This window comes from Ahaetulla prasina, chromosome 1 (assembly GCF_028640845.1).
Source record: "Ahaetulla prasina isolate Xishuangbanna chromosome 1, ASM2864084v1, whole genome shotgun sequence".
NCBI lineage: Eukaryota > Metazoa > Chordata > Lepidosauria > Squamata > Colubridae > Ahaetulla > Ahaetulla prasina.
Window position 1 is genome coordinate 56,325,019 of NC_080539.1, and position 25,128 is coordinate 56,350,146.

The following is a 25,128-nucleotide window of genomic DNA, read 5'->3' on the forward strand; positions in this document are numbered from 1 at the left end:
TTTCTACTGTTGATACTGTGTTGTCAAGTATTGTGAGAGGTGGAAGTATGGAAGGGTTTTCCTAAAGTCTACCACCATTTCTACGGTTTTGAGTGTGTTCAGTTCCAGATTGTTTTGGTTGCACCACAAGGCTAGTCGTTCGACCTCTCGTCTATATGCGGATTCGTCATTGTCTCGAATGAGACCAATCACTGTTGTGTCATCTGCGAACTTCAGTAGCTTAACAGATGGATCATTGGAGATGCAGTCATTGGTATACAGAGAGAAGTGGGGAGAGCACACAGCCTTGGAGGGGCCCTGTGCTAATTGTACAGGTATTTGATGTGATCTTGCTTAGCTTCACCTGCTGCATCCTGTTTGTTAGGAAGCTTGTGATCCACTTACAAGTCTGTTCCGGTACCTGTAGCTGGTTTAGCTTGGTTAGAAGAATGTCTGGAATGATGGTATTGAATGCTGAACTAAAGTCTACAAAAAGGACCCTTGCATAGGTCTTTGGAGACTCAAGATGTTGTAGGATGTAGTGCAGAGCCATATTAACAGCATCATCTGTTGATCTATTTGCTCGGTATGCAAATTGCAAGGGGCCTAACAGCGGATCCGTGATGGTTTTCAGGTAGGAAAGCACTAGCCTTTCAAAGGTTTTCATGACTACAGATGTTAGAGCAACTGGTCTGTAGTCATTCAGTTCCTTGATGGTGGGCTTCTTCGGCACTGGGATGATGGTAGAGCGTTTGAAGCAAGAAGGAACATAACACATCTCTAGTGATTTATTGAAAATATGGGTGAAGATGGGGGCCAATTGGTCAGCACAGACTTTTAAGCAAGAAGGAGTTATCTTGTCTGGGCCTGGAGCTTTTCCTGGCTTTTGTCTGTGAAATAGGTCCTGCACTTCCTTTTCTGTGATCACTAGGGGTTGTGAACCCAATGAAATGGGGTCAGTTGTAGGAGGCTTGGCTGTTGTTGGTGTGTCTGAGATGGGGGTTGTGGAGATAGGTGGCTGTCGTTTCCTTTCAAACCTGCAGTAAAACTGTAAAAGTAATTATGACTCATTTTAATCATTTAAAGCCACTTGTTGTACAAAGATCTTCTGTGTATACAGCTTGATGGCTTCCAGACCAATCATTCTGATGCTTTATAGATACTATAAAGTAGAATTTAAGCAAATACACTACTATACATGATCAGGCTTGGTTTGCAGTGTTTGAAGAGTTAATAAGAGACAACCAAGAAAACAAAACCACAGTGCATTGTACTTGCGAAGGGTAAATCAAGCAGTCAGCACCGGAGCACTGGTGCATTGTTAAAGAAAAAATGGGCATTTAAATATATTTCTGAAATCATAGGCATGCTAGTCGGCAGAGGCTTTCAGCTACCCACTTTAACAATATAACCCGTTATACGTAACACAAAACCCAAGAATAAAAGAATGTTTACACTTATTTTTAAATGTTCCTTTCACTTGTACTACCTTTTAATTAAATTTACGGCCTTATTCCGACATAGGCAATCTTAAATTCAGAACTATGGACGAACGGCACCATCTGAGTGCCCGGAGTCATTTATTCTATATCTGCAACTAGACTTTACATTAGCATTGCAAGGTAGAAGTTAAGGGCGTGCATAAGAGCACAAAAGTGCCTACCGTTCCTGTCCTATTGTTCCCTTCATTATATCAAATTAACATAGCTGTTGCATACTTTTACTTATATATTTTTCTTTTATGATGTTTTTTTTTTATGTCGATGTTTGTGTATACTGTTGTGACAAAATGAAATTTAAAAAAGTTGCTTTAATCGGTCAAACAATTAATCAAGGGGCCGGTTTAGCTCACGCTGGTAAAAGCCTGTTATTAAGAACACAGTAGCCTGCAATTACTGCAGGTTCGAGCCCGGCCCAAGGTTGACTCAGCCTTCCATCCTTTATAAGGTAGGTAAAATGAGGACCCAGATTGTTGGGGGGGCAATAAGTTGACTTTGTAAAAAAAATATACAAATAGAATGAGACTATTGCCTTATACACTGTAAGCCGCCCTGAGTCTTCGGAGAAGGGCGGGGTATAAATGTAAACAAAAAAAAAAAAAGTAGAGGGATTTTTCCCCTTCTCTCCTGTCCCACTCCGCCAGTGATTTGATTTATTTTATTTATTTGTATAACTTGTATAACGTATAACTTTGTTTTGTTTTGAATAGCTGAAGGATCCTCTCATCCGGGAGTCATCCAGGGCTTTTTCGAACTAAGCAAAGGGAAGGGACAGGAAGGACTGTCTCTGAGCCTGGAGCCTCCGGGCTGAGGCGACGTATAAATGTGGGTGGGTGAATAGACAAACAACGCAAGGCCGAGGAGCCCCGAGAAGGCGTTTCCCTCGCCAGCCTCCTCTCCCGGCCGGATTTGGAAGCCGCCCGCCGCCCGAGAGCCATGGCCTGCCGCCTGGCTCTGGCCCTGCTAGCCTTGACCGTCGCGGGCCCTCAGGAGGCGCCAGGCGAGCAGGAGCTCCGCTTCAAGCCGCCCCCCTCGCAGAGGCCGGTGCGGCTCTTCACGGAAGACGAGCTAGCCAGGTACGACGGACGGCAGGTACGGCAAAGCTTTCGGAAAGGCTGCCCCCTGGGGGTTGCTGGGACGGGCCTTCTCCGGCAGCAAAGCCCGGGTCGAGCCGCTTTCTCGGGGGTGGGCGGCGGCGACGGTCTCGTCTCGGGAAAAGAGGTAGCAGAAGCGACCTGTTCGGAGAGAGCTGCGCCTTCTGGACTTAAGTTAGCAACAACAGGACTCGAGCAGTTCTGCGCGTTTTGAATCCCGCCTTGGAGCTTTCGGCTGGAACTGACCGAAGTTTTATTCTGCGGAGGGAGAGTCGGGGAGCTCTTTGAACTCGGCGAAGTTTGTTAGGCAACATATTTTGCCTTGCAGTTAATCAGCCTTGATAAACCACAAGGAAGAGTAACGGAAGATTTTTGTACAGCATTAAAACATGACTGCCCAAATTGGGATGCTGCGGGTTAGGTTAGGACAGGGGTCTGAAAACTTGGCTCTTTTAAGACTTGTGGACTTCAACTCCCAGAGTTGGACTTCAACTCTGGGAGTTGAAGTCCACAAGTCCACAAGTCTTAAAAGAGCCAAGTTTGCAGACTCCTGGGTTAGGACGAAGCAGTAAGGTTTCACACCATCTCCAAAATTTTGCTGTAGCATCTTTTCCTTGCTTTCGGGGTACGTTTGTGTAGTGTTCGACTGCAATGCAAAAATAAATGCACCTAAAGTCTGTTTGGGGGGAGTCCTGGCATTTTAACGGGAAAAATGAGTTCCTTTAAGTACTTGCAATTTTGTTTCTAAAAATGGCCATGATTAGAAACCCCACTAATTCTGGATTGTTTTGGGGGTCTTTAGAAAGATGCTCATGGCAACATGGAGCTCTGGGTTATAGTTATATAATTTTTAAAAAATGCAACATAGATACCCTTGTGATAAACTGGACAGAGTTTCTTATGCTCATAAGGACACTTAAAGACAAAAGAAAGAAATCCAAGGTTGTTTGTAAATACTAAAGGCATTTCCTAATGTATGCAGTAAGTTTTTGCTTGTTGCTCCTCTTCATTCAAAAAAAGGGGAACTAATTATACCTTAGTAATCAGATCTTTCATTTGCACGTTATATCATAATGGATATGATAAACTCTATTGCTTTTATTTCATTAACAAAGGAATTTGATATAGAAATTTTCAGAAGCAATGAAACCAGGGCCTTCCAGCTGCATTTGAAGTAGAACACTGAGCAACACAAACTATCATGGCCAAGAGTAAAGAGATTTGGGTTATAAAGCTCATCAGCCACTTCTGGAGAACCACAAATTCCTCACCCATTAACCACCACTCTATATCTAGTACATTCAGTACTACAGACTTTTCTTTTTATTTACACCAATCGGAGATTTCTCTGCTCAAGTTTATTCTGTAGACTTTTTTGTAGCGTCTCTTTGTTAATGTGAACAGGCTTTCCTCTTTAAAGACAAGAACCTTCAAGTTCTGATAAGTGACTTTTGGTTTTCTTGAAAAAAACAATGACTAGGTAAACAGTATGCTGTTGGTATTTCTTATCAGTACATTTCATGATAAAGTATATAAATTTATTTGCGCAGGACTGAGTTAGATTTTAAATTTACGGGTTTTAAATTGGGTTTTATTTTTATATATTTTTTAGTTATTGGGCTTTTAGAATAAGTTTTTTAATATTGTTTTTATGCTGTATTTATGTGTTTTTAAGTGCCTGTTAACCGCCCTGAGTCCCTCGGGAGATAGGGCGGTATACAAATATGATTAAATAAATAATAAATAAATTGTACTTTCAGGAGGATGAACCTATTTATATAGCTGTGAAAGGTGTGGTGTTTGATGTCACTTCTGGAAAAGGTAAGATCAACTTACAAGCAGAATGCCCCCCCCCTTCAGTATGGCTCACAGTAAGTAAATCTTGGTGTTGTCACCTCAACCAGATGGCTCTTTTAACGAGCAAAGGCAATTGCCCCAGGATATGCTGAAAAAAGGTGTTTCTCTCATTTATAAATGCTGCTAGCTACGTTTTCCCCCCAGATGTTTATTATTCTTAATTCCCAGAGCTGGATAACCTTTACCTTTCCAATTGTTGAATTTCAGCTCTTATCAGCTCCAAACATGATTGATGGTGAACAATTCTTGAACTTGTAGTCCAACATCAGCTAAGAAGGCCACAGATTGCTCTTTTTTTATTTTATTTTGTCACAGCAGTATATACAATCATCAACATAAAAATAACTCATCATGAGAGAAAAAGTATATATAAGTAAAAGTATAAGTAAAAGTATGCATATAATATTATAATGAAGAGAACAATAGGACAGGAACGGTAGGCACTTTTGTGCTCTTATGCATATATAGTCCTCTTAGGAATGGGGTGAGGTCAATAGTAGACAGTTTTTGGTTGAATATTTTGGGGTTTTGAGTAGAGACTATAGAGTCAGGTAGTGAGTTCCAAGTGTTAACAACTCTGTTACAAAAGTTATATTTTCTGCAATATCTGTTTAGAAGGACAACACTTATGTATAATGCCATATTTTATTCATTCAGCAGCCCTCTGTGCTAATTTCATCTGAAGAGTAACCTAGATCTTCTCCTGTCTTTGTCTTTGCCGCAAGCTTGTAGTAACTATGTAGCAATAGTTTCATATATTTGTGAGAGTGTTGCTGCCCCAGGGATATTCATTTTGCCACTGTTTAAAACCAAGGGGAGCAAGTTCCTACTTGGTTTCCTCCTGGATTTCCAAACCTCAATTATTTCTGCCTGGTTTGCATTTACTCATTTTCAATTTCAAACCAGGGTTCTGAGAGGAATATAAAGAGTTTGAAAACTATTGCTGCTTCAAAAGATTAAGCAACCAAATCCAAATCTGAATAGCTGATTTCAAAATCCCATCTGATAACTTTTAAATAGTTTTAATATACAATTATGCAATAAATTATTATGCAATAAATCCATAAAGCAATATGGATGAATAGTCCCCAACATCAATATAGCTCTGGCCATATCTTATCAGCACAGTGTTTGTGGGAAAAGATGCTTCATTCACATACTTTACCACAAGGTTATTAAAAAGGGACATAAGTAGCATGTATATAGAAGTATAAGGCAAATAGCTGGGAATGGGCAGTTGTATAAGGAAAGTTTGGGAATCCAATTATTGGATTCCTACCACTCATGACATGAAGTTTTGGCCAAATAGTATTTTTGAGAAAAACTTCTGGAGATAGTAGTTGAAGATGCAGTTCCACCTTGTACGGTATAAGACCACATAATACAGAAATTTGACACAGAGTGAAGGTTCTATCTTTCTTACTTTAATTGGAAGTAAGTCGTTATATTCTGTGAATGTAGCTTCCAGTGGGCATTTTCTTTCCCCCAATTTTGGGATCATCCAAATGTATGGTTGCCTTTTTCAATTTGGTATTTTCCAAGTATTTTGGACAACAGCTCACAGAATGTAGTCAAGCATTGGTTGCTCCCTAGTTGGAGAGACAGTGTACTTTACTTCCATTTTTATTTCCCTTTCTCTGTCTGATCACCATTTCACTCTAAATTACCTCTTAGATTACTGACTGTTTATAATATGCCAGCTCTTTCTGTGTGTTGTTGTTAAGGCTTTAAAATGTTGGAAGATTTCAATAGTTTAGGATGTTTATATTGTATTAAAGTTGGTTCAAGACAAGCTGAATCATGGACGTCCTTCTCTTGATACACAGTTGAAGATAAGATAACATGCTTCATGCTTACTAGTTTTAGAACTTTTTAGGGCCTGACATCATGCAAAGCCAGGATAAAACAAACCAATCTCTAGAAGTCTCAAAATATATCAACGCTTAATTCTAGGCTTGTGAACAATGTAGTCCCTGGGATGTAATTTACAATAGTTGTTCTTAAAAGAGTGTAATCTTCGAAATACCTCAGACTGTCTGTCTGTGTGAGAGAGAGATCTTAAGAATCTTAAGTCCTGTGCTTAACCGCTGTTTGTGTTATTTCCCCCCAACAGAATTTTATGGGAAAGGAGCACCATACAATGCACTAGCTGGCAAAGATTCAACCCGAAGTGTTGCAAAAATGTCCCTTGATCCAGTAGATCTCACTTATGATACAGTAAGAAAAAGATCTTTTCAGCATAACTTGATCTGAAGTCCTACTAAGGAATAGTTTTATTTGCACGTGGCTTTATTGGTCCTAGTGATCTGATCCAAGTACAGGATAATTAAAGACAGTGGGATTGGGGAGGGATTTAAAAATACAAAAAGTACAGAGCTCTGAAAAAACTGGTTCAGTACAATTAGTAGCCCTTTGCATTCACATTACATAGCATGGAGGTGTGCAATAATCGTTTTTGTTCTGTCTGTCCCTCCCCTTTCCATCTTTCTTTACGCAATTCCAATTCGTTGAGACGGGACTCACAGAAGAGCAGTTGCGATCTCTGGATGAGACCTTTAGTAACGTTTACAAGACCAAATATCCTATTGTTGGCTACACTGCCCGAAGAATTCTCAATGAAGATGGCAGTCCTAACCCAAACTTTAAACCTGAAGATCAGCCACATTTTACTATTAAGGATGAGTTTTAACAATAACTTGGCAATCCCATGACTACTACAAAGAACCAAGAAGGTATCTAAAAACTGAAGAATATAATGGACCTAAAGTGGCTTAATATCTTTTGAGGATGATCGTTTCTATTTTATCATGTTCTCACCATTGGTTAGTTAGTAATATTGATACGCATGATAAAAGTGTAGTGTATGTATTGAAATTGTTTTGACCAGCGAAGTGTTCTGTTTCAGTATCAGTGGAGAAGCAGTTATTTTTCTTTAGCTAATTATTTGGCTAACTAAATGGAAAAACTTTCCCATGTTCAGTCCCACTGATCATTACTTATTCAAAATCCTCATGGCCATATAAAATATACAATTTGACAAACCATCCTGCTAATAATTGGCTATTAGCAATAGTGATTCTTAATGGCTGTCACCTGTGTCCCCTTCCAGGGCAGTGACTTCTGTCCGTCTGTCTATTTCTTCTACTCAACAGTCAATATGAACTTTGAGGGAGTTCCCTTTGAGTGTTTCCCAACCAACTGTGCATTATTTCCACAAACTAGTAGTAGAAAGTCTGTGTCTTTCTGTTACGAAGTTCCCTGCTTTGTAGTAAAGTCCATAAAGAGGAGACATAGGGCATAAGTCTCAGCAGAGGAATATAGAGCTACTGTTTTTAGCAGTAGCAAGGTGACATAGAAGATGTTTACAGGAAATTAATAATACTAACCTATTTTGCATATTGTTTTAAGATTGAATTAATACAATTTTTATGTAATATTAGAAATATCAAAAGTCTGATTCATCTTAGTATTCAAATGGATACACTTGCTAGTGTGTGTTTACATAATTCTTGCTAACACTGAATTCCACAAAAAACAGGTCTGCAATTCTGCAGCAGAAGTACAATGTGCACAGCATGGCTTGGGTTGCATCTATACTGTCATAGCTTTTCACTCCTTCTCTTGACACCCAATAATAGTTCAACTGGAAGAAATAAAGGTTATTAGATGCACTAACCACTGACTATGTGGTTCTGATATTTGGTACCTCGTGTGTATCTGATTGTATTCCATTTGTTACTCCTTTCTTATGGGCAAAATAAAATAATCTTAAAACTCAAGTCTACCTCATTAAATGACTTTGGTCATATCAAAAGAATATCATGTCTCATTTGATAATGTGATATATTACCATATTTTTCACACTATAAAGCGTACTTCCCCACCTCCCCCCAAAAGTGGGTGGAAATGTCTGTGTCTTATAGAGCGAATATTGCAGCAGGGGGGATGGGGGTTGGTGCAGTGGCCACTGGGGAATGCTGGAGCCTATGCTGCCGAGCACTGATTGGCGGTGGAATCAACCTCCTGGAATACCGCTGATCATTTGTTCTAAGCAGCAGGGATTGCCATCGTCAATTGCTGGCAGTGGTGATAGCAATTGGTGAATGGTGGCAGCGAGCGGTAGCGATCCTTGCCAGCTAGAACAGCTGATCGGCGGTATTCCGGGAGGCTGATCCAACCGCCAATCAGCTGCTCGGCAGCAAAGGCACCAGCATTCCCCGGTGGTGTCAGCAGTTCAGCTCAGTTGACCGGTGGTGGGCACAATGGAGTGGAGCCTGATGACCCACGTCCTGGGATTGCGATAACGTGTTGAAGCTGACCAGGCTGTTTGGTGTTTGCTGCAAGGATGCTAGCCAGATGAATATCGGATGGATGCTGGGAGGCAGAGGCAGATTTTTTTTTTCTTGTTTTCCTCCTCTAAAGCTAATGTGCGTCTTATGGTCTAGTGCATCTTATAGTGCAAAAAATATGGTAATTATTTCTGCCTTGCCATGCATTTTTCCTTTTTCTTCTTAAAGCAAGTTTCAGTCCTGCCAGTCAGTTTGAGAAGCACTTTGAAATGGGTTGAATGTTCTCTTTCCCAGGTGATTTTTAGGCATCAGACAGATGTGGTAAAATCTACAGCAGTATATCCTGACAAAAAAAGCTTCATTTCATTAATTAGCAATCAATTAAGGTTCATACATCCATATATCTGCTTTAAAATACCTTTTGCAATTATTTGATTACAGCATTTATGAAATAATGCCTTAGCCTAAACAAATTTGCTGTCTCCACACATCACTGGATAGCCCTGCTCTCTGGAAGTGCTACATTTCATCTGTTCTGGAGAAATACCCCCAAAATGTTTCTGGCTCCATCTTCGTAGATGTAAAGAGGTTATTCTCTTTTCAGGCACTGGGAATATCTTGGAGGTTATTACATGCATGGCCTTTTGCAATTCTCCAGAAGTTGAGTGAATGGTTTCTCTTTATTTATCCAAGAGGAGACAGCCAACTGTTACTCAAGGGTGGCAATGTCTCTTAGTGGCAGGAGAGTTGCTATTCTAAAATTTCAGTTCAGGAAAGTTTTCCTATTGATACCTTCCCACAATATTTAACCAGAAGTGTGGGAAGCCAAGGAGTGTACGATGAAAGTGCAGTGAAAAACAGATTATTCATATGTATTTCTTGGCTAACTCATACTGAGTGCAAAACCTCATATTCCACCTATTAACATCTTCATGGAAGTTCTCTTCTATCTCAAAGAAAGTTTGAAAGCAAATTCCATTTATCTTTCTCATCCAATTGAATGAAAACTGATATGAAAATATGCAGAAAATGTCACTGTGATTAGTATTTGTACTGTTTTAATTTCCATTTTCAGGAAATGAACACGAAGCAACTGTTGCATGTTATACATTCTCTAAATCCATCCCTTCTATGATATATATTCTCTAGGCCTGTGATGGCGAACCTTTTCCAGACTGAGTGCCCAAAGTGCACGTTCCCAAAACACAATGAGCGTGCGGCCCCCCCATGCAAGTGCACCCTGTCCCATCATAGGCATGTGGTCCCCTGCATGTGCGGCCAGCCTCGCAGCCCCCACTCCCTGCACATGCATCCCCCCACACAACACCCTGCGCATGCGTGAACAGCCCCCCACACGTGCCCTGCCCTGCACATGCACAGCAGAAACCTGATGACCAGCTGGCCGGTGGGAGGCACGAGCGCATGCACGGCGGAGCTGAACTGGGGCGATAGCTTGCATGCCCACAGAGGGTGCTGCGTGCCACCTGTGGCACACGTGTCATAGGTTCGCCATCACGGCTCTAGGCTCATTCACTTGGATCAACAAACATGATTTAGATTACAAAAAATTGTCTGTTTTTACAATACCCTTCATGGATTTTAATGCTGAGGATTATCAAATTTGAGTAGGGTACTAATGTGTTACATTGGGTAGATGAAAACAGAAATTGGAAAAATGATGATAGAGTTGCTGCATCTTATTGACAAAGTTAAGTACTACTTTTTAAAAAAAATAAAACTATTATTTGGGACTAGGAACAATGTGCATATATCTATTCAAGCCACTAGAGGGCAATGCCACACTATTAGAAATACAGTTGGCAAACAATAATTGGCATTTGGTAACTGGAAAGACCGAAATTTCAAGTGTTCTGTTAAAACTGTAGACTGATAATGCATAAAGCCTTTAGTAAGTACTTCCTTGGACTATCTTAGCCACCACAGGAAATATACCAGAAGAGACATACTTGCATCATTTCAGTTTAACCCAGAGCCCTTATATGTCCCAGAAACCAGAAGTGTAATCATGCTTGTAGCCATATAACGTGCAGTTATACAATTTCCTAAGATTTAAAGTAGAAGAAGCCACACAGGTGGAGGAGCTGATACTATATCAAAGGGTTGCCCAACCTCTTCACAAGCATATTTACAATAACATGAACAAGGAAAAACACTCAAACCTTATAACACCTTTTATCGAGCATTATCTAAAAATATTTCTTGATAATGAGAAAATAAAGGAAAAATTCTTCAGTTACTGCACGTTGCTCTTGAATGTCAAATGATCCATCACACTAAGCTGAATCACATCTGCTTCCCTTGCACTGGAATAGATCATAGGGCAGAAAATTGTGGAATGAATAACTTTTTCCAACTTGCAAGTTTTTTTCTGATTTTCTTATAATCCCATCCAGTTGTGATACACTTTGCAAAAAAAAGACAAGAAAATAAGTAGCAACGCAATCATTACAAATACACTTAATATGTAAAGGTTCATCTGCATCTATATCCCACATTTAAATTCTCATAAATGTTTACATATATTTAATTTATGAAGATTTGTGTGCATAATATACACACACACACACACACTTTTCCAAAATTACAAACTTCCATTTGTCTTGGCAACTTTTAAGATGTATGGACTTCTGGCTCTATAGAGAATTCTGGCTGGAGAATTCTAGGAGTTAAAAGTTCACACATCTTAAAAAATGTCAAGATTGAGAATTATTGGACTATTTATCTTAACGTGCAAAACTGGTAAGTCATATAACAAAAATCTAGATGTCTGCTAGAATGAGAACTCTCTTTGCTTCTGCCCAATGGTTTTTTTGATTTTTTTTCAGGTCAGAACTGACAGCCCTAGTTTGATCTAAACTCTTAAGCTGAGCCTTGTGCAAAATTCACTTGCTGCTTTGGAATATTTTGTCTTGAGCAGAAGCTCTACCCCTTAGTAGCCCATTATTCATAATGAGTCCTGTATCTTAGGTTGGTGCTCTTGCACCTGACAACACTGTGTGTGTGCACTAGCATACAAGTGTTGCCTTTTTAAAAAGTACAGTTGGTATTGCCCTGGTTCAGTACAGGCAGTAAAACAAATTATAAGAGAAATCAGATAAAAGAAATTGTATCAAAAATATCCCTGTTTTCCTCCACATATTTCTTAGGTAATTAATTATCAAAGAGGATGTTACACGGAAGTAGAAGCCCTGTTCTCTATCACTCCAGAATGGCAGAGCCCGGAATAATGGATTCAAATGACAGGCTGGCAGATGTCAATTGAATGTTAGGAGGACACCTCTTCAAGAGTATATTCAACAGGGGATCCAATTACCCAGAGAGGGGATGGGCTGTCTTAGCTTGGATGGGGGAAGACAAGCATTTGTCTAGGATGCTTTAAGTTGGATTTGTGCTGTCCTTAGTATGCATTGAGCAGGAGTCATATTCCATAGGCTGAAGAACTCTTTCCAGCCCTGTGAGTATATTAAATGGTATAGGAACCAGGCCAATTACCCACATTGCCAATCTATTCAGGATTGTAAGTCAACGTAGTTCAAATTCATTTGCCTGGAATGAACCTGTTTCCCCCTCTGTGCAACTTGAAAATGTACGTGCTTCTCTGCACAAATATATTCCCTTTGACCAAGCTAGGAACACAGGAAGCTGCCTTATCTATGGATTGTTTGGTGAGTGCGGGAAAGCTCACATCGCACATAGTGATCTTTACAAGGGGGCAATTCTGATAAAATATGTTCATAACAGCATTCCTTCCAAGTCTAGTCCATTGTTCACCCAGTTCAGAAGTATCTACACCACTGATGAGCTGAATATAATCTCCCAGCCCATTTCAGTTTTACTCCTTCCTCACAAAATCAATCAAAATACTCGTTTGTCACTTAACTAGTACAAGTAGTCCTTGATTTATGACCAGCCATTTATGACAGATGTTTAAAAAAAGCTATTTATGACCTGTCCTTAGTGATGACTATCATGTCCCCAGGTCATGTGATTATAGTTTTGGGCATGTGGTAACTGGCTTGCATTCATGACTACCTGCAGTATTCCATGGTCATGACATCCACATTTGGTGTCATTTTTTGCCATTTTCCAACCAAAAAAAAAAAAAGCAAGTATGGTATACAGTGGATTTGCTTAAGAATCATGTAGTTCGCTTAACAACCACATGATTCACTTTACAACCCATGACTCTCTTTACAGCCATCATAAAAATGGTCATAAAAATCAAATCCAGTCGCATGGTGCCTCGATTTACAACTGCAATGACTTACAACCAAATTGAGGTTTACCTGTAGAGAATCAAAGGTTATTAAGTCCAGGAATTATCTTCTGCTGAAACAGTCACTAGACTCAGAATAGGTTATCTGAGAACTCTTCCTTGGACTCGGAGGTAGTTCTTGTTTTAACCACAGTAACTGAAACAGGAATTTCCATCATTAATCAATGTGGTTGTAAACCTCAACATCATGTGACCACATTACTTGGTGATGTGCACTTCCAGTTGCTATTGTTAAGCAAATCCCATGATAAGAGAGAGAAAGAGAGGGAGGAAGAGAGAGAGAGAGAATTCTCTCTGCTGGTCAACTTTCCTACTCAGTTTTACTGCCGAAAGTCAAGCAAACAGGAGGGAATGAGAATCTGGAGCGAGATGTAGAGTCTGATGCAAGGGGGATGACTCGCAGTTTTTGTGTTTTCCTTTTTAAATGCTGCAATATGTACCAAACGTGCAAAACAGATGTAACCCTGTGCAAGGCTATTAGGCTTGGTGAAGGTTGATAATGTGAATTCCTGCTTCAGCACTGAGTCACACGGTAGAGAGGGGCCTTCCTCAGAAGCTGGGTGTGGGTGGGCGTGCTTGCTTTGGAATGTACAAACACATATATACATACACAGACTTCAAAAAATAGTCCATCCTGACTTGTTATGAAATCTAGTCTTGAGATGGTAATATTTATTGTTTCCTCAAACTGAAAACAATACCCAACTTAGAGTTTGAAAGAACAAAACTGGTGAAGGCAGAGTTGTGCTTTCCAATTTACAGATAACCAAGGAGTGGAAAAAATTGAATACAGTGCCATTGTAGAACGTTCTGCAGAAAATGATAACAATCCTCCAGAACAGGGGTCTCCAACCTTGGTCCCTTTAAGACTTGTGGACTTCAACTCCCAGAGTCCCTCAGCCAGCAAAACTGGCTGAGGAACTCTAGGGACCAAGGTTGGAGACCTCTGCTCCAGAGCAGACCCCTGCTTCTGATCCTATATACACATTTCATCAGAAGTAAATCTTATCTTTGTGAGACTTATTCATAAATAAAGATACCTAAGATTTCAAGTATACTGTTAATTTGGTAAAAAAAAAAATACCTTGGTGATTTTATTGCTGATAAGTATTTTTAAAAGTATAATTCTGACTTATGACTGAAGCTGATGGCTGGTTGGAATTCCTTGAGAATTTGCCATACAAGAGTTAACAGAATAGGAGACTGACACTCCCCACTCCCCACTCCACCTAGCTAAAGTTGTAAAGGGTGATGCAAGGGCTGATGTAAGAGGGGAGCGTGCATGTATACACACGTATATGTGTGTGCGTAACAGCCAAACAACTTTTTGGAAGTGAGAGAAAATGATTCAGATTCCTGATCTTCTTTATAGCCCCCTTCATAGTAGCATGGACAAGAAATTTTAGATAGTGGGTGCTAAACCTCTGGTTTTCAGTCTTAATTCAGCTCATCAGCTCTGCCCATCCAGTCTGTGGTCTTAGTAGGTGAAGCTCTCCCTCCCTCCTTCACTATCATTGGCCATTTCCAATGAAGGTATCTGGAGCTCAGAAGAGGTCCTGGAGAAAGCTCCAGCTCTAGTTTCAGTCTTGCCCACATCATCATCATCATCATCATCATCATCATCATCATCATCATCATCATTATTATTATTATATTTATATTTATATTTGTATACCGCCCATCTCCCAAAGGACTCAGGGCGGTTCACAGCCAATAAAACAACAGAAAATATATAATACATATAAAACAGCAAAAAGAATAGAAAATTAATTCAATTGATGGCCTAAAACTTTTAAATACAAATTTAAAACCCTGTTTAAAACCCCTGATTTAAAACCCCAATTTAAAACTACGTTCATGCTAGTCCTGCTCTTCGAAACAGCAACGTCTTCAGCTCGCGGTGGAAGGATCTGAGGTCGGGGAGTTGACGAAGCCCCAGAGGGAGCTCGTTCCAGAGGGTAGGAGCCCCCACAGAGAAGGCCCTCCCCCTGGAGGTCACCAGCCGACATTGTTTAGCTGACGGTATCCGAAGGAGGCCCTCTCTTTGAGAGCGCACTGGACGGTGAGAGGCTAATGGTGGCAGTAGGCGGTCCCGTAAATATCCCGGCCCTAAGCCATGGAGCGCTTTAAAGGTGGTAACAAGTACCTTGAAGTGAACCCGGAAGACCACCGGGAGCCAGTGCAGATTACGCAGGAGGGGTGTTATATGGGAGCCACAAGGAGCTCCCTCTATCACCCGCGCAGCCGCATTCTGGACCAGTTGGAGTCTCCGGGTACCCTTCAAGGGGAGCCCCATGTAGAGAGCATTACAGTAGTCCAGGCAGGATGTAACAAGGGCGTGAGCGACCGTGCATAAGGAAGCCCGATCCAGAAAGGGGCGTAACTGGCGTATCAGCCGAACCTGATGAAAAGCTCCCCTGGTGACGGCTGTCATATGATCTTCTAAAGACAGCCGTGCATCCAGGAGGACGCCCAGATTGCGAGCCCTTTCCGTAGGGGCCAATAGCTCGCCCCCAATGGTCAGCGATGGAATTAGCTGACTGTACCGGCATCCACAGCCACTCGGTCTTGGTGGGATTGAGTCTGAGTCTGTTCCTCCCCATCCAGACCCGTACGGCCTCCAGGCACTGGGACATCACTTCAACAGCCTCATTGGGGTGGTTAGGGGTGGAAATATAGAGCTGAGTATCATCAGCGTATAGATGACAACTCACCCCAAGACCACGGATGATCTCACCCAGCGGCTTCATATAGATGTTGAACAGAAGAGGCGAGAGAACCGACCCTTGCGGCACTCCACATAAGAGGCGCCTCGGGGTCGATCTCTGTCCTCCTGTCAACACCGTCTGCGACCGGTCGGAGAGGTAGGAGGAGAACCACCGATGAACAGTGCCCCCCACTCCAAGTCCCCCGAGCCGGCGCAGCAGGATACCATGATCGTATCAAAAGCCGCTGAGAGATCTAATAGGACCGAGCCCTCAAGAGATCATCAACCAACGTGACCAAGGCTGTTTCCGTGCTGTAACCAGACCGGAAACCGGACTGGAATGGATCAAGATAGACAGTTTCATTCAGGTACTCGGGCAACTGTTGTGTAACCACACTCTCGACAACCTTTGCCACAAAGCGAAGGTTGGAGACCGGACGATAATTTGCTAAAATAGCTGGGTCCAGGGAAGGCTTCTTGAGGAGGGGCCTCACCACCGCCTCTTTCAAGGCGGCAGGGAAAACACCCTCCATCAAAGAAGCGTTCACAATTTTCTGGAGCCAGCCTCGTGTCACCTCCCGAGTGGCCAGTACCAACCAGGAGGAACACAGGTCCAATAAACATGTGGTCGCATTCAATCCCCCCATTAACCTGATTTAGATTGAATAAGTGATCTCTTCACAGAGGATCACTTGGCGTTTTCCACACCTCAGCATTTCTTGGCAGTTGGTATCATTGCAAATTCTGGTGGGATATCCAGCAGCAACATAGGGTGGGGCTTGCGTCAGCATGCAGGAACAGAAGAGCTTTATGTTCGGAGGGTTGATTCTTTGGCAATAGATGCTGGCTTTTTCTCAGAGATAATATGTCTCTAGGTTTTTCTTTCCCTCTAGGTCTATTTGCTGTAGTCCTCGACTCACGACCACAATTGAGCTCAAAATATCTGTTGCTAAGCGAGATATTTGTTAAATGAGTTTTGCCTCAATTTATGACCTTTCTTGCCACAGTTGCTAAATTAGTAACGTTGTTGTTAAGTGAATCTGGCCTTCTCATTGACTTTGCTTGTCAGAAGGTTGCAAAAGGTGATCACATGACTGTGGACATTGCAATAGTCCTAAATATGAACCAGTTTCCAAGTATCTGAATTTTGATCACATGATCATGGAGATGCCGCAATGGTTGTAAGTGTGAAAAATGATCAAAAGTCACTTTTCAGTGCCATTGTAACTTCAAATGGTCACCAAATGAACTGTTGTAAGTTGACGATTACCTGTATTTTTCCAGAATAATTGGTAATCTGAGGAGTCTGCAATGCAAAATATATTCCAATCTGCCTTACAAAATGCATGTTACAATAATGCATATGGAAGCTGCAAGCTGGAATCAGCTTTTCAATGATATAAGTAAATGGGACCTCTTTTAAGAGAATCAGATGTTTTCTTTTTCTGCTCACCTTCACAAGAATTGATATTAAAATATGGTACTCAGTCTTAATTATACTTATTAAGGAATTGTTGCAAATGACTATGAACAGGAATCACTTGTTATATTATTCTATGCATACTTTAAAAATACATTGGATTCTGGGCATCTTTTTACCCAAAGTAAATACTTTAGACCAGGGGTCTCCAACCTTGGCAACTTTAAGGCTGGTGGACTTCAACTCCCAGAATCCCCCAGCCAGCTGAAGTCCACCAGGCTTAAAGTTGCCAAGGTTGGAGACCCCTGCTTTTGCCTCCCATTCAATGCATTGACTCCCATTCTAGTCAATGTAAGAGATCTGTATTTATCTTTGTTGACTGAATGCAACAATTCTGTGCATTTAACTTTGCCAGCTTGGTGTTCTTGGGTGTATTGGACTTTCCACAATAGGCTTAGTTGGAAGATCAGCCACAGCAACCAACTGAAGGACAATGAGCTAAAGAAGCCTAAAGAAGAGAAAATGAGCTAAAGAAGCCTAAAGAAGAGAAAGAGGGGGGAGGGAGCCAAATCTTTGTCCTGAGTTGTGCTCTCTATTGCTGCAGACAGTTCACTAAGTAAAGAGAAAAAGGAAAGGTAAAGACACAATGAACAACTGGGAGCTAATCAATTTGGAATGCAGAAAATCTAGACCGCTACTAGATTCAACCATTTCCCTGCTCACACTGAATGGCCATCAACATTTTTGCAACCAGAGCAGTACCCTAGAAAAGCCTATTTTTGATGGCGCAAATAGCTTCTGGGTTGTCAAGTTTCTAAAATAAAGGAAGGCAGGGTTTGGTTTGAACCAGAAGTATTTGAAACAACAATGAAGTCTCCCTTTTTTTCCTTTTTAGTGCATAATTTCTAAAAAGCCATGTTGACAGTTTTGACATGCAGTGTGGTAAAAGATGACATTCATCTGTGCCTTAAATAACTGTCACATGGATCCTCCTTCCTTATTTTAAACACTTTTATGAGCATTAATAGAGTTCGCAATAATTCCTTCATTCATAGTGGCTTTTTCCTAACATATTTATAGATTTACCACAGTGCTGATTTTCCCCCACTTCTCCAATGAGTTCATTATAATGTCTATTATAATCTCCTGCTACATTACAAGATTTAATGAACGACCCATGGCAAGCATATCCTAAAGCATAGCCATGCAGTCTATCAAAATAACAGCCATCGGCTCTTCTTGCCTACCCAAATAATATCTTGCAAGGAAAAGACACTTCTCTTCTGTGGCCCATGCTAATACGTTGGGAGCAAGGATATTTTTCAACATGTTTTCTTATGCTAGTAGTCAGGGTTTTTCCTAAGAAGCTAGGATTTACACCCAATGCTGGTTTCTTGAACTCCAACAGAGCCCTTCGTTGATATACTTGTCTGAAGTGCCTTTGAAATGAATCCTATTTTTATCTACTAGGTGGCATCAGGCAGCAAGCCCCTGATTTCATTTCTCTCAATGTAATCTTCCTGCAGGACATTGAGGCAGGGGTGAAATCCAGCAGGTTCTGACAGGTTCTGGAGAACCGGTAGCAGAAATTTTGAGTAGTTCGGAGAACTGGACCCAGAGTGGGTTGGGAATGGAGATTTTGCAATATTCTTCCCCAGAAGTGGGGATGGAATGGGGATTTTGCAGTATCCTTCCCCTGGAGAGGCTGGGAATGGAAATTTTGCCATTCCCTTGCCACACCCACCAAGCCATGCCCACCAAGCCACACCCACAGAACCGGTAGTAAAAAAAATTGGATTTCACCACTGCATTGAGGGAAGTGTTCTTGAGAGGACTACTGCTGGCCACCATTTTGACCAGAGAGTCCTAAAAATGGATCTGCTCCTGAAGATCCACAGCTATTAGTCAGAAGATCAGTAATGGAAGACTTGAAGCAGGGAGAGAGAGGAGGGAAGAGCAGCCTCTTCACCTATTACCAGTAAATTGTTCTACTTTAAATGGAAAGTGTCTAGAACAGTGTTTCTCAACCTTGGCAACTTTAAGATGTGTGGCTTTCAACTCCCAGAACGAGAGCTGGCTGGAGTAATTCTGGGAGTTGGCTGGAACAGTCTACACAACTTAAAGTTGCCAAGGTTGTGAAACACTGGTCTAGAATATGTCCATGTCCCATAATGCTTTGCAGTCCACAGAGATTTCTACCCAGACATTCTGGATCCTCTCAGCAAATTTCCCAGGCAGAGGCCATTTCTAAACCATGTTGACCTGCTAAGAATTCCTAAATGTTTGAATTCTGTTTTGCAATATGGTATTCCTGGGCTGGGACTCAAGTAAAAGTAAAACCAGCCTAGCATTCCTACTTAAGAGAACAGGTCCTTGGTGTAGAAACATTGTTCTGAACCACAGAACTAAAGTCATACTGAGGAGGCAAAAAGGAAGATCTGCAGCTGAAACTTAACCACAAATGAAATACTGTATTGGAGGGAGCCAGCCAGGGCTATGTAAAGCCATGCCTTCCTTGGGGCTGAGTACTGCGTATATAGAAAAGACAAAAAGGACAGAAATATGCCAAGCAAGTTCTGTGAGTTCATTGTTACCTTTGGGGCTTTGAAATATATTTCAGAGTGACTTCTGCCCTCCAGCCATTTTTTTTAATGAAGCAAAAGATAAGGAAGAGGAACAAAAGGCAAGTGTGAGTAAGCAGAGGCTAAAGGAAGGACAAAGATTGCAGAAGGAAAGGTTGACATCTACCCTTTTATGACACATCTTGAAAGTTCCTTAGTTTTATGCAAGTCTCACAGTACAAACTAAAGGGACAAGGAAAGGCCATAGGTAGACATACATCATCTTCATATACAAAGCTGTCTTACATTGAGCTTGAGATATGTGACAGAGATACGTGACAGTACTGAGCCAATCTAGTTTTGAATAACACAATACAGGTAGTCCTGAACTTACGCCCACAACTGTGCCCAAAATTTCTGTTGTTAAATGAGATTTTTGTTAAGTGAATTTTGCCCCATTTTATGACTTTTTTTGGCCAGTTGTTAAGTGAATTATTGCCCTTGATAAGTTAATAATCTGGTTGTTAAATGAATCTGGCTTCCCAATGATTTTTCTTGTCAGAAGATTGCAAAAGGTGATTACATGACCTTGGGACACAGCAATGGTCATAAGTAGGAACAAGTTGCGAAGCATCTGAATTTTGATCACATGATCATGGGGATGTCTCCAAGGTCCTAAGTTTGAAAAATGGTCATAAATCACTTTTTTCAATGCCACTGAACTGTCACCAAATAAACTGTTGTAAGTCAAGGACTACTTGTAGTTGCTCTGCATTTCTATGCTGTTTCCCCACACAAATTGTTGTCTCTGGAAATGTCATTCATTTGCTTGGTTATTGATCCTGATCCCTCTTGTAGATTAATCTTTAATCAAAGTTAGTTTAAATTCTTGACTGCTACTCTATTTTTTCTTATCCTGTTCTTTATTTTTAATTATCATAATTGTATGCTTTTAATATTCAAAACCATTTTGGGGGCTCTGTTGAAAACTTGAAAGATGAAGTAACATAATATAGAACAGAATAGAATAGAATAGAATAGATTTTTTTATTGGCCAATTGACCAAGTGTGATTGGACACACAAGGAATTTGTCTTGGTGCATATGCTCTCAGTGTATATAAAAGTGTACATAATATGTATACTAAATCATCTGTTGAACCACAAGAAACTTAAAACCAAAGAACTATAGCCTCCTATTTTCTCCAGTGGTCAACTAGATGCTTATAACAACTTTCCTATATGGATAGAATGGCTTCTTGCTAGAGAAGAAGGCAAAACGTCTGTGACATTTGAAGATTCTGAGTTTTTCCAACAGATGCCGATGTAGGAAAAAAAATAGATAAACATTGAGAAAGACTGAAAGCAAATACCTGTATGCCAGTTCAGTCCATGTTCTGGTTAGTAATGGCCAACACTTCAAGGCTTCTTCAGCTCTCACTTATTTACTCTCAAATTGATGCATAATCCTTGAAAACAGAAGGCGTTTCCCAATGAATGCCTTCTTTTAAAGCAAGGGATAAAGCTAACCTATCCACTCAGGTTTCCCAGCAACAGAAATGCAGAAGCATATTGCTTTTGATCCAGAAATAAAAGAGAAGAACACCTTCATGACTATTAGCCATTGCTGGTCTTCTCAAAATTTGCATATTCCCTTTGAAATCTCTCTTAGGAAGTGTGTCATTGCATCCCTTTGACAGTAAACACCTTGGATTATGTGGAGATGGGCATCCTTAATACCACCATTTCCCATCCAATGACTATGGTGCTGGAAGTTCCAGGAGTCATAATCAAATATATCTTAATGGTGCCAGGTGGGGAAACATTGATCAAGCCAGGATAGTTGTCCTACTGTTGTTTCTTTTAAGAATCCATTTTTTATTCAAATGGAGACTCCTTAAAAGATACGAAGCGTACAGCTACAGCATAATGCCTCTTCAGTGTGCTCTCCTCTCCAGAATATAGGCAAGGAAAGCACTAGGGGAGATCCTGGCCGTTAGGGAGATGGCTCAGAACAATCTGTCCAAAGTGTCTTCCTATAAATGGGTATTTTGTGCTTAACCCTATCGACAATGGCATCTGTTCTACCCAATTCAAATGTGCTACTACACCAAAAAGACTGCTGATCCCTGGTTTCAGTCCCGTTTATGACAAAAGATAATGACAAAATCACAACCACACATAGACACAGACACACATACACACGTATTAACATTAAACAAATGATGTATCATTATACAATACACTTGATATGAACCTCCCACATCCTAGGCACGATAGATTCTAATTGTCAAGGTCTCCGGAGCAAAGTTTTTCACAGCATTTGGAGTCTGTAACTAGAAATGTTGGGGGCTGAAGCCCTACTGTCAGTAGATTTCTGTAAAAGACAATTTCCCCAGGGATTATTAAACATTAGCTTTCTAAGAACAAGCACGTTAATGTAATTGGCTGGAAGAAAAGCGTACTTGTGCATTGCTAGCGGCACATGTGGAACTCTCTGAAAACAAACAGTTAAGGACAGAACTGTAGCTTAGACACTGAGCCATAAAGGGACTTCCCCTGTCAATGGCATAACTCAGGAGATTCTAAGAAAAGGTGTCTTGCTTGACCATCACCTGACAGGACCTTGTCCAAGAAAGAAACTTTGTGTTGCATCACTCTGCTACTAATCCTGTTTCTCTTTCCCCTGTGCTGTAACACGTCCAGCACTTTGTTTAAAGTGAGCTCAGCAGCCACCAACTCTGTAGACAAGTGAACCCCTTTCTCCAGAAGTTGAAGATTTTGTAATCAAAACAGGTTCCTCTCTTCAGTAGAAACAGTATGATCTCAGAGTGCACTTCAGTCACTCTGTCACATGTACAGCTAAGGCAACTTTATAGTCGTAAAGCTTTACAAGAAATTGTAAGCAAAAATGAGTCTGTTGAGCACGGAGAGTGATGAACAAGCTCTGTGTCATTGCTTAGGCAATTACAAGCTCCTATTACCAGAACTAAAAATTCTGTTTTCAACTCTATGCAACAATGAGAGTGTCTCCCACTTACTAATGCCTGCATTCGTGTTACAAATAGCAAATGTAAAATTACAAGGCTAACCCGCAATGGTCTGCGTTTTATCAGGGCTGTTTATATATAAACTACATTTCCTCAGAAGTCAGAACTACAGTGATTACCTTCAAGCTTTCTCACATTGCTAAAGACAACAAAACTCTCTTAATTTAATGAATAGTTTCACTGCCAGACCAGAGAAACAGAACCAAACAGTGGCTGCAACAATAAAGATCCCCAGATCGAAGTAGGAAGGGATTTATCCTTTCCCTCCTGTTTTCCAGTAAAAGCTGTCCAAGTTGCTATTGCTTGGTATCAGGGAATACGTTTTGCAGTGTGGGGTATTTGTGTGTGTGTTTGCGTGTGTGCATGTGTGTGTGTGTACTTTTGAGTCCATTTTTGTCTCCTGGTAAATGTCTTGACTAATCCACACAGTTTTCTTGGCAAGATTTTTTGAAAGTTTGCCCTTGCCTCCTTTCTAGGGCTGAGAGAGAGTGACTGGCTAAAGATTACCCAGCTGGCTTGGTGCCTTTAAAGAAGTGGAATGACTCTGCAAAAATAAAAGCAGAGGAGATCATCCCTCTTTTCCTTAAAGAAAGGCAATAATGTTGGTAGTGAATCTCGGAACAGTTGTTACAGGAACAACTTTCTGGCTCAGGGGTGGGATTCAGCTGGTTCAGACTGGTTCGGGCAGTGACTGGGCCTGCCCACCTGCCCTGGCACTATCCCGTATTATACAATCGCCATGTTTTTGACATAGCGCGCATATGCACAAGGCGCATGCACGAGCAAACCTATCCCATCCTATACAATCACCATGTTTTTGACGCACGCGCATGTGCACACTTGTGAGCTCACATTTTTGATTCTGGGCGAACTGGTTGTTAAATTATGTGAAGCCCACCACCTCTGTTTTGGCTCTACTGTCATTCAGACCTTTTAATCTATCCTGCCTAGCAAAGTTTCTCCCATATGTAGTATGGCTTGTGACCAGTCTATGCCAAAGCTTTTATAAACTCTAGAATAGGGGTCTCCAACCTTGGCAACGTTAAGCCTGGAGGACTTCAACTCCCAGAATTCCCCAGCCAGTTTTGCTGGCTGGGGGATTCTGGGGGTTGAAGTCCTCCAGGCTTAACGTTGCCAAGGTTGGAGACCCCTGCTCTAGAATTCTCTAGCATGTAGCCAAGACTGGAAGCAGCTTGATCCAATGAGATCTCAGTGTTCTTTGCTTTTAGGAGGTGTTCTGAGAATCCTCCCTTTCCAGGATTCACAGGATCAACAATTGTTTTGTATGCCAAACAAATCACAAGTTACACACAATTATATTACAATTACTTATCACAATTGTGATTTGTCTGACAACTGTCCTCTGAATCCTGGAAAGTGAAGATTCTCAAGACGTCTTCTAAAAGCATATAAACATCAAACATCATTGGATCATCCCATTTCATTTCTGCTACAAATTGACAGGATTTGCATCTGTTTGATTACATCTACCTGTGCTATAAATTGAATGCCTTCAGACTGAATTAGTCATAAACAATAAACTTATTTTGGACTATAAAAAGACCAGTGAATGTTTTGAGTTAATGTCATCTGAATAGTGAGATTCCAGGCTTTTATGTTCATGAAATCAGAATAAATAGGATAATTTTCTGGGTCAGGAAGATTATTTATGAATTATCAGATGACTGGGTATATACACGTACTCGACTGGTAATGGGCAGCTTCAAGGATTTTGGGCTTCCTTGTGATAGTGGTTTTTGATTTGAACTTGGAGTAAATATCTTTTCTAACAAAGAAAGCTATTCAACCAAAAATTGGCATGCAAATGCCTCTGCATGGGAATCATATGGTACCTGGTAGAAATAGACATCTTCTTTGCTTCCTCTGTGTCCTATTAGCATGTATCAAATACTGGGGGGAGAAGCACAAGTCCTCAAAACATCTAAAGGAAATAAAATCCATATACCATTGTCTGTAGAATTTTCTACCAGTTGGATGAAAGAGGATATATGATCATGGAATAGTGCTTGGTCATGGGTTCATTTGGCGTAAAATCTATCCATTTAGCATTTCTAATCTCACAAATTCTTGGAAGATTGTTTTAGGTCTACACAATGATTGTTGCTTAGTCTTGCCCATCTTATAGGGCTGACAATATGGTTCTGTTGAATAATTGTAAAATGCAGATTGGCAACAATAAACTTAAAGACTCAAGATCCATCCCACCACTAAAAGATCCTAACAACAAAGAATGCAATGACGAAACAGTCAAAGCAAACCTCTTCAACATTTTCTTTGGCTCAGTTAACTCCGATAACACATATCCGACATTCCACAAACGAACCAGCAATGACTATGATGATTTAACTCATATAGA

General features: G+C 40.8%; 1 protein-coding gene and 1 long non-coding RNA gene across 3 annotated transcripts in view; one reads left to right on the top strand and one right to left on the bottom strand.

Annotated features, from left to right (window-relative positions):
- Positions 1-2,253: 2,253 nt before the first annotated feature.
- Positions 2,254-8,208, top strand: NENF (neudesin neurotrophic factor). Its single transcript, XM_058165355.1, has 4 exons — positions 2,254-2,570; positions 4,333-4,393; positions 6,543-6,646; positions 6,942-8,208. Exons 1-4 carry the CDS (start codon positions 2,415-2,417, stop codon positions 7,116-7,118), a joined length of 498 nt encoding a protein of 165 aa, XP_058021338.1. The 5' UTR covers positions 2,254-2,414; the 3' UTR covers positions 7,119-8,208.
- Positions 8,209-10,020: 1,812 nt separating this feature from the next.
- LOC131189279 (uncharacterized) overlaps positions 10,021-25,128 on the bottom strand; it is a 54,008-nt gene continuing 38,900 nt past the window's right edge. For both annotated transcript variants that reach the window (XR_009152965.1, XR_009152966.1), the window contains exon 4: positions 10,021-11,142. This is a non-coding gene — a long non-coding RNA (uncharacterized LOC131189279). The remainder of the gene's footprint in view (positions 11,143-25,128) is intronic.